General features: G+C 46.4%; 1 protein-coding gene across 1 annotated transcript in view; it reads right to left on the reverse strand.

Moving 5' to 3' along the window:
* Positions 1-8,784, reverse strand: part of LOC114873836 (inactive rhomboid protein 1) — an 83,766-nt gene extending 74,982 nt beyond the window's left edge. The window contains exons 1-2 of the mRNA XM_029182564.2: positions 8,766-8,784; positions 2,038-4,938 (exon numbers count right to left, since the gene is read on the reverse strand). Coding sequence (XP_029038397.2) covers positions 2,038-4,907 — 2,870 coding nt within the window. The 5' untranslated portion in view covers positions 4,908-4,938; positions 8,766-8,784. The remainder of the gene's footprint in view (positions 1-2,037; positions 4,939-8,765) is intronic.
* Between the last annotated feature and the right edge of the window lie 4,548 nt (positions 8,785-13,332).

Below are 13,332 nucleotides of genomic sequence, written 5' to 3' on the forward strand. Positions count from 1 at the left end.
AATAAACTACAACAGGTCGAAGAGAAATTACCGCGTCTTTAAATATACATAAAGACCCGGTCTATGTTTTCCTACGGAATAGTCGAGCAAGGTGGACGACGACGATCGGCTTGACCAGCACAAAGCTGTCGGCAAACTGGCGCGTAGAATTCGCGAGGGTAAAGCCGATATCCGAAAGCAAACTGAAACGCTCAGCGAAACGAGCGTGCCTACGTAATCTCCTGCACCCTTTCGTACCGAAGGGAGTCAGCCTTGGCTCGGTTTTCGCCCGAAGGGGTGGAACTACCCCCCTCCGTCGGTCCATTGTACCCTGAACTTTCGGTACACTCGCTGAAACTCCAGCCAGTATCCGTCTGTTTTCCGGCGGGAACATTTGCTGACGTCGTTTCTGGACTTTAATTAAACATCCCTCCGGTTAACAGGAAATTGCCGGTAACGAGGCAGGATTAAAATGACCCTATCTCCGACTATCGCCGACCATTTAAATCGCGTTACAATTGTAAAATTGTAAGATCTCCCTGCTTTATTCGTTCTCCGTTTCTTTCAAAACTGTTCCCTTCGAAAAGCGTACACGACGTAGACAATGGATCGGAAAAAAAATCGGCAAGGTTCCGCGGCCGGGTAGAACCAGCTAAAGCTTTCGGATTGTAATGCATCATTGACTTTGAAACGCGAGGAAAGGAAGAGGCGAAGTCAGAGAGACGCGCGAGCCGATGAAGATGAAAAAATAAAGTGGGCCACGATACTCCATTAACCTGATTACTGCCGCGAAAGTAACGACCCTTTCTACGCTCGCGGCTTCCGCGCAACGTTGCTAAATGTGGACACGGCCTATATTCCAGTTCGTTTTCAACTAACGTTCTTTCAAACACCGATTTACCTACTCTCGAACAAACACTCCTCTCCTGGACACCTTCTGAGTCTTCCTACTATTTTTCGATTCTGTTCTATCAAAATCGAGGATAATTTTTCTGTTTTTTATTACAGATCGATGATACGGTAAAGACTCGATAGGTGTTAAAAATTAATACATGAAATTTTTCTGATTAAAATTGTTGATTCTTATAAAAAATTACAAAATTATTCGTACTGTAAAAAATCATACGAAGTTGCAGGAAGATACAAAACATAAGATTATTTTAAAATTCTTATAAGAATACCGTGTTTGGGCTCATTTTAATCAGAAAAATCTCATCGATATGTTTAAAAAAATTAGAAGGAAAGTCGCCTTTCCGAGGGGGAGTGGTGGAGTTAAACCGCGAACACTTAACGGATAGATTAAAAGTATTTTCAAAATATGCAATAACTTTCGCGATCAAAGGAGTATCGATGATAAAAAAAAACGTTCCGGCGAAATGAAATTCCTATGTAACGCTTAATACGTTTCGATAGAAAGCCGAGCGTCGAATTGAATCAATTTCATCGGAAGCCCGATACGGCGTAAACTTGCGGCGTTAACGATGAAAAATTGAACGCGTGCCCGGTATCGGTACATTAAGGCCGCAATAAATTCGCGCGCAACGCGGCGCGGAAAGTCGGAGGCGCGTATTAATCCCGTCCAGCTTTAATATCGAAGGAAGATGAAACGAAGTTAGAACGATTCGTCGTAACTTTCTTCGCCGGTCTATAAATAATGTTCATCCAGCAATTAAATAGCTCGGCTATTCTAATTCCTGAGCTTTATCATAAAAGCGTACGATTACGAGGAAACACGTATATTATCTTGAATCCTCTGTATTCCTTAATCCCCGGCTACACTGCTCAGCTCTCCGCTCGCGCGATATCCTTTTATCCGTTCGTTGACTTTCATTTGTGCTGCAATTAATTCTTTCTTTTTTCCTCTCCACCTTCAGAATTTCTCCTCGGGTTTCTAGGATTAACGCAACACGTTCGCGTTTGAAACTCTTTGCAACGTTGCGATCGTTAGCTGAGAGATCCTTTTCATTTTCCAAGAAGCGCGATTTAACGAGCGGCGGGGGGGATCGAGTTGTTACAATTAGCGTTTGAAATGAAAACGTGTATACGTATGAGACTCACCAGGACGACTGCGTAGGTATCGAGGGTAGAGGTCCGGGTGGTAGAGATCTCCTGATGGCCTGGCAACAGGACCTCCCGTTCCCACCGGTGGCTTCGCTGCAGCAAGACGGTGGATTGGTGCAGACGTGACGGGCGACGACGCCGGTGGACGTGGCGGGGAATTCGACGGCCGAGGCGCGCACCTTGGGTCTCAGCAACGGCGACATCGAAAACCCGTCCCTCTGGTTGGAGGCGGAACTGCTGGAGCTGCTGGAGCCGGGGCTGCCGCCGAGACGGCCGGGTGACGCGTAAGCGAAACCGCGGAGACGGAAGTGGGACTGATGGTACGGGTAACCGGCGGGCGGTGGTAGCCGATAATGATGGTGAAAGCCGAGATCTCGTCTCATGTAAGGATCACCGGGATCGTTGGTGGGCACGTAACGATCGGTCGGCGTGTGGGCCGACGGTGGCACGTACCTGTCCACGTATCTGTCCGGGTACAGCACCTCCGGTGGTGGTTGGGGCACGTATCGTTCGACCGGGGTGTGGGCCGTAGGCGGGACGTAACTTCCGGTGGCGTTGGACGAGCCGTAGGTGCGATCGGTCGAGGTGGCAACGACCGAGGTGCCGCAGGAGGAGGATATCGGTGTTATGCGACTGGTGTATCGATCCTTCGGCTTCGGCAGGGACAGGTACTTGTCCGCGGCACGCGCCGGAGAGTATCGATCAGCAGCAGAGTGAAAACGATCAGGAGTAGCGGTCGAGGGTGTGAATCGATCGCTGTTACCGACCGCGTTCGTGAATCTGTCGTAACGATCCTGGCTGAGCCGGTCGAACTGATCCCCCGGATTGGACACCGGGTTGTACCGATCGTTCCCGTAGCTCTGGATAGACTTTGACACCTGGAGATACTTGTCCACGCTGGTCTTTGCAGCAGGCTGGTAGCTGGAGCCTCCGGTACCCGTCGCGGATCCGGTCCCGGTTCCACCTCTGAGAGCGGCGTTGGTCGTTTCAGGAGTGGGCGAGATGGAGGTGAAGCGGTCGTTGGACGTGGACGACTGGGCGGCGGCGGTGGTGTTCGTGTAGGAGGAGTGATACCTGGCGAGGGTATCGCTGGAGGAAGAAGAGGAGGAAGAGGTAGCCGAGAGTAGTCTTTCGGTGGAGGAGGCCGAGACGGTGTACCTGGAATCGTTGGTGTTCGCGAGTCTTCCATCGTGTCCCGGGGATGAATTGGCGAGATAGCGATCGGTGGACACGCAGAATCTATCGTTGGCTCGCGACTGACCGCAACGTTGTATCGCGAGCTCGTTGAAACGATCGCCGGTGCTGACGTACCTGCCCGCTGGTCCGGCGCCCACCTCCTGGAAGCTGGAGTACCTGCTGAACTCCGTGGGCACCGGCGAGCCGTTCGATCGATCGGTATACTTCTGGCAAACCGTCTCGACCCCTCGATCCGTGTACAAACGTCTCTGTTCGTTACCAGCGGTGCTCGACGCTTGCAGGGACCTTTCCGTCGACGTGTATCGCTGATGCGCGCCCTCGGGATTTGGCGAACTCGCGATGAATCTGTCGTTGCTCGACGACATCGTCGTGTAACGCTCGTGATGAACGCTCGATGACGTCTCCTGTCTGTGGTATCGTTCGTGAACCGGTGAATCACCGATGTACCTGTCCGTCGATTTACCGGCGAACCTCTCCGGGACCGGTGCGTGTACAGGCGACGCAGAGAGCAATCTGTCCGTTGAGATAGCACCGTATCGCGATCCGGTCGAATCCTTGTTGGCCGTGTACACGTTGCCTCGGTCGCCTTGTAAGCTTCCCAACACCGGCGACGAGCCTGACAACAGTCGATCGTTGCTTCCAGCGTATCGTTGCTGATCCTTGGACTCGTGCACGCCGCTCGACGACTGTTGATTGGCCAATAATCGTTCGGCCGATGAGAATCGTTCCTTAGCTGGCATCGGTGAGGCTGGTGCTGTGCCGCCCCCATATCGGGCGCTTGGAGAACTTGGGGGCAGAATCCTATCAGCAGGAGAATAACCAGCCAGACTCTGGGTCGAGGCATACTTCTCGCTCGGGCTGGGCGACAATGGCGGCGGTGGGACGAAACGATCGTTCGCGGGCGCCGGCGACGGCGGTGATGGAAACGTCTCTGACGAGAACGGACTTGTCGCGCAACCGGACACCAGGATCTGACTGTTCGCGTATTCGTTTCCCGTCGACGACACCAGCTCGTTGCCGGGATGATGGAAGCGCAACTCGTTCCCGGTACCGTTAGCCTGCTGATACCGTTCGCTCGGGGCCAAGGATAACCTCTGCTCACCGTGCAGCCCCGCGAGCTCGTTGAATCGTGGAAAACGTTCCCCCAACACGTTCTGCGACAGCGTTTGTCCGCTGCTCGAGCTAGTTCTAACCGGGGTGAACTGATGCTGCGTTTGCAAAGAGGATTGTACGTATCTCTCTTGATTCTGGTAATGGCCGAATCGCTCGCAACCCGATTGTATCGAGCGAGTGTCCGGGCAGGATTTTGGAAAATCCTCGATCGACGGTTTATCCGTTGACTTGTCTTGCATCCGTTCGCGGCCTCCATAATCAACGTGTTCGTTACCTTGATTCGGTTGCTCGGACTGGTAACGATCCTGACCGGAGGCGTTCGATGTATTAGCGGATCGTAGATCCGTTTGCTGTTGTTGTTGTTGTTGTTGTTGTTGCTGTTGCTGCTGTTGCTTGTAGCAGTCTGAGGTGCCGTTCGAACCGATCTGAGGACCCACGCTCCCGGATGTCCCGGCGTTCGATCCTGGAACCGGAGATGACGAGGGCCCGAACTGAGAGATCGGATGTTGGTGCAATAGGAGACGTTCTCTTCGGCCATAGTCGTCGTCTGTCGGCATCCTGGTGGCCCGGGGCCCGCTGTCAGGACATCTGAAACAGATAGATTTATTTCAAATTTACGAAAATCGCGACTGTTCACCTGAAAACATAACTAGTCACGTTCATATGAAAGTCGTGATTTTCGAAAATTTTAATTGCGTTGACACGTAACGTATTTGAATCTACGAAAGACAGATCTTAAATTTTCATTATAGACTCACATGAAGAAGTTAAGAAACTACCCTTCACTATTTTTTTGTCATGATTTCAACAAATAGTAATTTTTCAAAACGACAAAAGCACATATTTTAGTAAATTGATTTTTATAGCTTTTCAAAAACACTTCAAATCATTTGGTCTAATTTTAACCGAGGTATTCTATTTTGAACAGTGCCCAAAGATCATAAAATTTGTATATTTTGAATAAAGACACGACTGACGTTGGTAAACAGAATCTTGCGTATTTCTTTGAAATATCCGAATCGTGAAATGTAATATAGTAATATAACCAGCAGGCAGAGATTGCCTGTTACGTGACATTAAAACGCAGCTTGTATAATCGATTGGAAATTAATTGGGAGCACGCTTGGCCGCGTTTCGCTATGCTCAAACATGTCGAAACGAGTGACGCGTGCGGTCGTACGTAACCACTGGCAAGCCTGCAGCGAATTGCTGCGAAACACAACGATTTCATCGATCACTGCTTAAATCCCCTAAAGGGTATCGAATGGCACCGGCCAGTTCGGCCCATGAAACTTTCGCTACGAGCAAACCTAAAAAGCAAAACCAAATCTACCCTGTCTCTCTGTTCTTTTTTTTGTTTTTTCTACATGCCTGCGACCGTTCGTTTCGCTCGACTTAATCGTCGTTACAAACTACCGCGACATTCACCACCTGTGACTGACATTACCAATTTAATTTAGTCAAATAATTAACGCGTCGTACCGGGACTCGCTAATGACCGTCGCCTCAAACATAATCGGACGAAGGATAGAAAATAAATGAAAGGAGAATTTAAATCGCGTTATATCAATTTTGGGGCAAGTGGAAAATTGGAATTCAAGAATCGCGACACCTGTTAATCGCGTTCGAATTAAACATGTTAAAGCGTCGATCGCGGCATCAAATTTTATATATAATCAAATTACTAGCTATTATATTAATAATGTAACCTGGTAAATTGAAAGTTGAAATTTGAAAATTAACCGATCGTGCGGTCAATAATTAACACTTTAACACGGCCGGCTGGGTAATTAACGAGTCGATGATTCAACGTTAAAGCAAGTGAAATAATTGGTTAAGTAGAAAGTGTCGGTACGCGGTCAGACACGAAACAGAGAGTTCGCGATTCATTATTCTTTCGGTAATTTAACTTGATCGCTTTCGGTAATTTAACTTTGACCGCGAGTTACGCGGGGGGTGTAGATTAAACGTTTTTCCTTGGTATTTAACGAGGGACGAACGGTTTCGCGCGCAGGGTATGATGAAACACTAGTGATTAATCTTTATTCAAGCGTCGCTGAAGAAATTAATTAAGAGATGTATCGCGTTCATAAAAGAATCAATTCAAGTCCCGCTCAATTATCTTCCGGTTTAACTAACCGTCCAACGAATTCCCTCGAAATTTCATCGTCAGCTGATCAAGCAATACGCTAATTACACGCTCGAGCGTGGAATATCTCGTTTACAGATTTCGATCGTTCGCTACTTGGAAAATAATTTCACCCAAGCCTCGAGCGACACGGAAGTGAAAACGTAACACGTACATCGGTAATTCGATCGTGTGTACCGATTACAAAGGACGCCATAGAGAGAGGAATAATTAGGCCCACATTAGAAGCGAAGGCTGAACGTACAATCACTCGTGAACAGAATGAACCGTATAATTGATCCGACGTTTCCCCGTGAAAGATGATGGCCTGACTGAAATATCGATTACCTTACTACTGTTGTTTGCAAAGGTACCATTTAATCGCTGACCATATATTTCATCCTCCCATTCGCCACTTATCTCGCAAAATTAATTTTCCTCACGAGACGCAAGAATAATGAAATTCATCCCGGTTGATTGCTTTCTCCTTCGCTGGGATACACGAAACAGAGACGTTCGAGAGCTCTGCAATGCGTCTATTAGAGCGGTGGGAAAAGTTTGCAGAAGGTGGAAACGGCACGCGTTGCCGGTGTCGTAAAGATAAAACGCAGCTGGTGTTCCACAAAATAGGGAACAATTCACGAGCCACTTATACGTTCCTTTTTTTCTGCTACGTTTACCGCGGATCGTGTAATATGAGCAGAGAGAAACGATTCGAAATTCCCCTTTTTAATTTTTCTTACATCGCAGGAAATACGATTCGTCGATGGGTTAATCTAAGAGGGTATATTAAATTTACTACTGTTTAATTTTTCCTGAGATCATGCGATTTGATCGTTAGACGGTCGCAGGGGTAAGGATCCTCGAAAATTTTCCAGACGATCCGAGAACCACTGATCGAATCCCGCGATCACGTAATCCCGGTGTTTACACGGGAACAGCAATTCTCTACCGATCAAACAAGGGAACAAGGGTGAATTGGAGGAAACGACGCGCTGTTTGCAGAGGGAAAAATTAATTAAACCGGCAGCACCTGGTGGCGCGCGTGAACGAGCAACGTGGAAAGCGTCCAAGCTGACCAAATACATCGTGTATTTCAGTTGCTTCGTTGTTTCTTTGTTACTCGAAGAACGCCGTGGAGGACGTTGCAGTAAGTTTTTTGCAATTAGCGAGCTCGCCACGTTCCACGGCCTTCTCCCTTTTCCTCCGGCACCGTCGTTCTTGATCGCTTTTCAGACTCGATTTTCCCCGTTTGCCGTCCTCGACACGCAATTTCGAAACACGCGGCCATGTTCGCGAACCTGACGCAGGGTAATGTCTATCTACAGTTATTGATCCCTTTGGAATGATTGAAATGCAAAATTAAATTAAAATTGCGGCCTCTCTGCGGGGTCCGCCGTCTTATCGGGCCCTCTCCGTGGTCCGCCACCAGAGGAAAAGGGTTACAATTGCATACGTTACCCTATAGACGCCCCTTTTTTCATAAATCTTTGGAAATTGCCTTGTTATTGAATCTGGATCGATAATCGGATCATCAAAGGGATTATTTCTTCCAGCATAAAATCTCCGACGGAAACATGTGAAATCGGCACCGACGCGGCGTCGTCGTCCGAAATTTCAGCATCGAGGGTGCGTCAAGCCGCACCATCCATTTCACGAACGTCGAGGAATGACATATTCTCAGGTTCCCATTGGGGCTGGGGTCACACGAAGCGACACACGCGACACGTGTCACCTGCACGTACGCGCGTCAACTGAGGCGTCAACTACCGGATAAAACCATTTGTCAAATCTCCTTCCACGGATCCTGCCTCCCTGCCCGTTAGGTATTCCGCACACAGCTGAATTCCGCGAATTTTCATCGAAGAATCTTCGACATTATCCCGACGGGAAAGAAAACATGCCCGATCGATACCCGTCGGGGGGGATGAGAGTACAAACTGACGATGACATCGTCGTCGTCGTGTCACCGGAAGGAAGCGGATGTTCCGACGAAATAAGGTGTGCGAACCTTGATGGATTTCTTCCTGATTTACTTTAGAAATTTCTATAAACACGCGATATTTTTCTGAAGAATTACAACCGGTCGTTCAGAGTTCAATTACAGCTAAGACGGTGAAAAGAGAATTGTACCGGGTCGTTGGAAGAATTGCGTTCGAAAAAGTAGAGCGAGCAACAAAAACCATTTGTCTTCGGTGAAACGGTGGAAGCGGGTTTAAGGTACGTCCACGAAAGAAAATGACGTCGTCGTGTTCGTCGGTCGGTTGCAAACGACGAACGAACGTACCTTTGGTTCGCGATAAGAGTCGCCAAGAAATTTGCCACCGCGCTATCTCCTCTCTCGCTGCCGTGGCCAAGTCGTTCCTTCGACGATGAAAAGAAGCACCGCTGCGAAGGACGAGCAGAAAAAGATGCAAATTTTCCGGGTAACTGCCTCCGCGAAAATAACGTCCAAAACGAGCAGCTCGCTTTCGTTTCGCCTTCTGCGCCCTGCTAGACCATCGCCTTCCAAGAAACACCTTATGAATGTTTCGAAACGTTTGCATCCTTAACACGTCCTTGCTATTCTATATTATTTCAAATTAAAATAATTAATGACAAATCGACGAATTAACGAGGCAAAGGAATAAACTGTGTCGAGATTGACGAGGGAAAATCACGTTCGAGCGAGGGCAATCGAAATTCTGCCTACGCTCGGCGCGCACTTACGCTCGATTGCGAATTAATTAACTTACAGCGTTAAACAGACGCGAAGCAAAACACATGTAACTCAAGTGTTATCCAATAACGGAAGCTGATGGTCGTTGTATAACGTTCGACGGTAAATCTGTCCTGAACAGGAATTCTGTTTACGCGTTTAATGGATTTGCAAACCTTTGTACCGAAAAATAAACGTCCACGCTTAATTAAAGTTTGAAAGATCTATTTCTGAAGTGGTTAAGGAAACACCCTTATCTTCCGTGGATATCGGGCCTGAAAGGAGGGACAAGCATACCAAACGCGATACCAGGAATCTACGTCATGCAGAAACGAAGAAGAGCTCGTTGATGCGACCGGAGTAAATGGCTAAAGTTATGCCGCGAACGGTTAGAAATAAGAGGCATGTTTCCGCATGTTTCGGATTAACGGAACGCTAAAAAGATTTTGCTTCCGGGGGAACCTCTTCAACGTGCCACGAGAGTGCTAGTTATTTTAGATCAGGAAAAAATTCGGCTTTTCAGCGTGAAACGTTCGTCGGAAACTGAAAATTAAGCTAATATCGTCAAGACCCTTTTCCTGAAAGAGTAGGAAATATGATATGTGTTTTTTAATTCCGATACGGCGGACCATGGAGAGGGGCCGCTAACAATAAGACGGCGGACCATGGAGAGAGCCATAATAAATATTTGAAAATGAACGCGTTCAACGATGATTCAAATTAAATAATCTATTTAACCAAGAAAATCCTAAAAGCATTCTCTTCTTTCGAATCGATCAATTTATCCACGATATTCTTGGAATGTACATCGAATCAATTCGATAACAGACCATTCCTGGATCAGACGTCAACGGAATACATCGAATGCCGAATTACTATTCAATTGCATCGGGATGGTAATGGAAAAGGGCGAAACTCAATATCGTTTGTAAGGGGATTTTTAGCAAGGAACGGGTGATTGGGTATAACGCGCGGATTTACCTCGTAATAAAAGGACCATTCTCCCAGATGGCTCGAAAACGTTCTCGAATAACGCGACTACTTTCTCGCGAAGAGGTTTCGAACGTACGAGGACAGAGACCGTTTCGAATTCCTATAAATTGAACGGATCGATCGAACAATTTTCTTACAAATCACCATTCTTATCTAATTTCCCTTTTTTTAAAAAAGCCAAGTAATTAATCGACTATTCAGCGATTGATTAGAATTATACGCGCGGTGTCTGACTATTCATCGCGTTATACTACTTCAACTCTATTGAAAGGTACCGCAGAGCCGCGTGAGAAAACATCGGTACCATTTTCAGAAAATCTCGACAATATATCCGCCAGCATCCAGGGACGGTTAATGAGGCCGGAAATAAGAGACAAATTACCGTAGGGCGTCGACGTCGTCGTCGTCGTGGCCATTGCCGTGTATCGATTATGTGGCCGATACGTCCGAGGTCGTTTTCTTTCGCTACTTTTGTTGCACGCTTCGCAGCTTCCCACACTGTGGGTTAACGAGCTCGATGGAAAAATAAAAAAACCCTTAAAAGAAGGTAGCATCCTTTTACAACGGATCCCATTGCGAAGGGATTCGAATACGAGGCGGGGAGTTCGCATTTTGTTCTTCAGAATTGTCTTACAAAATTATTATTAACCCTTTGATCGACGTATTTAAAGAAAAGTTTTTCAACTCGAATCGATGTATCAGAGGAGCGGAGTTTCGCGATCAATCAAGGAAATCGTATTCAAACATTCTAATAGCCGGCCGATTGCTCGAGATTGCTATTAATTCGTTCAACGAACCGAGTCGCATCCTTTACGAGCGTCTATCCTTCGTCGCTTGGCACGAGGTCGGCCGACAGTTGGCCTCACTCCAAATTGAATCCATTTAAATACTTGGCCTTCTTGCGCCTTCTGGCACCTTTTAATTCCCGATTTCATGAGATCCTTCGATCGTTAAAAGCCCTTGCTGAAAAAACCTATTAATGCACACCGTGTCTACCTATCGGAGGATCGTTTCCCTTCCTCGTCGACATTGAATCTTTCGTGCTTAACGATTCTACGTTGATCGATACGAGGTGAAAATGAATTCATTTTTAAATAATATTCGACGAGTTGATGAAAATTTGACTCGAAACGAGCAGCGAATATGCACTGTCTTATCGGGATTCCACCGAGTTGAAAGTCGAAGGTATGCGGAAATAGCGACTCGGGTATATAGGACGAAGGGAAAGGACTGGAGATAAGAAGAAGCTTACGGATGAAATACAGAAAGGGAAGGCGATTGTCAAGAAATAGGTCCGTTTTAGGACCGTTTCCACCGAGTGTCCTCGTTCCGTGCATAACAAAGGAACCGAGTATGACCCAAGGATAATCTTTCCGGAAGAGCTACGAGGACGCTTCAACCTTCTGTCACTGTTTCTGAACTTATGCTATCCAAAGGATTCTCTTAAATAAAAGCAATCCAACGTCGACCTATCCAATTATCATTTACACTGGTGGAATTAATTCTGGACAGTTTGAATAAAAATATTTTATGCTAAATTGATATCGTAATATTTTTATTATAATCTATCATGTTTATACTTAATATTTTCACATGATTTGGTTTGTAAATGTTCTAAACTGTGTTGTTATTTTTATTTTTGCCCCTGGAAACAGAAAACGTCGCATATTAAAAGTATGGCTGTAAATGGTCTTTTTACTGATTTTTTTATATAAGCGACGCCCTAAAATTAGAAAACAATGATTATATATTAAATAATTAAGTAAAAATTTAAGTGTCCAGAATTAATTCCACTGCTGTATAAGTGAAATTTCTTGCAATGCATCATCTCTGTGTGTATTACGTTTATTTGTACAAATTTTAAGTAACCGGAAGGTTTCATCGAAAATTCTGAAAACTTTCGTACCTATGGCGATACCTTGATAAAAGTAAGAAAAAAAAATCCGATCGTTTTCCAGACCCGCGAACGGAAACACGTTCAACGGATTTATTGGCGGAAAGTTGCATCAAATGGATTTTCTCTCGTCATCGTGGCCTTGAAGCGACGTCGTATCCCGTGGGAGCACGGAACGACGCCAACAGAATGAACTTTGTATCGGGAAGAGCATATATTGAGAGCGCATCAAAAGCTTTCCATAGTGGAAACGGCTATTCTACCGTCAGAGACGTCTCGAATCGACGTGCCAAGCGTCGAGGAATCGAAAAATCCCGAGAAACCGTGAACCAGTTGAATTCCTTTCTGCAGGAATTCCTCCCGATTCCTTACGGACCGACGCGACGCTCGGATTCCTCGCCGATCGATCATCCGAGACTCGAATAAATTCGGACACGGATTTTCGATTAAAGAAAATCATTCGAAAATTGGCCAGTTTTATTTTGCCGAACGGTGGCGCGGGAAGATTTGCAAAATCAGGGCGATTCGTAGCCGGATAGGGATCGCTACCAGTGATTTACGCGTAGGAAACAGGGAGATCGGGGGTGGAAAAAGACCGAGCTCGCAGATTTTCTTCACGCGCCGCGGACACTCGGCACGACCGCAGACTGTCGGAACGGCGACGCGATAAAACGAGAACGAGCTTTGTATTGGAAATCGCGTAAATTTGCTCGTAAAAGTGCGGAACGGCTGGTTGCAACGACGCCGAAGCAGAAGTAACGACGAATCGACGGGTCAGAAACGCTCGGTAAAAGCCTGTCTACCGCGACTTTTTACCAGAACAAACGTTCGCATCCTATAAACCTTCCGGTTGTATATCCGGGTATCGAATATCCCCTGGTTAGCGGTACGAATTTTAAATTCCTTTAAATCCGTTCGAGCTCAGGCGCGGGTTAAAGTTTCAGGGGTCTCTCCCTGGTCCGCCACTGTTCGAACCGATATCCACAGCTATCTTTCAACTTTTCTTCGTTACTAATCCTTTGTAAAATCACTTTATGTCGGTAACACCACGTTTCTATGTGTTCTCAGGAACATGTGTTCAAATGAAAAATGGATTGAGACGGCGGGCGACAAAAATTAAAAAAGAAATTCGTTATTAACCCTTTGAGGAGCACGATTTTCTTTCTACCAAATGATAGAAATCAAAGGTTATCTAAAGGTTTTTAGAGTCGCTGATTACGATTCTGACGTCAGAATTGAAAAATTGAAAAATATTTTTCGAGAAATTGG

This window comes from Osmia bicornis, chromosome 10 (assembly GCF_907164935.1).
Source record: "Osmia bicornis bicornis chromosome 10, iOsmBic2.1, whole genome shotgun sequence".
Taxonomy (NCBI): domain Eukaryota; kingdom Metazoa; phylum Arthropoda; class Insecta; order Hymenoptera; family Megachilidae; genus Osmia; species Osmia bicornis.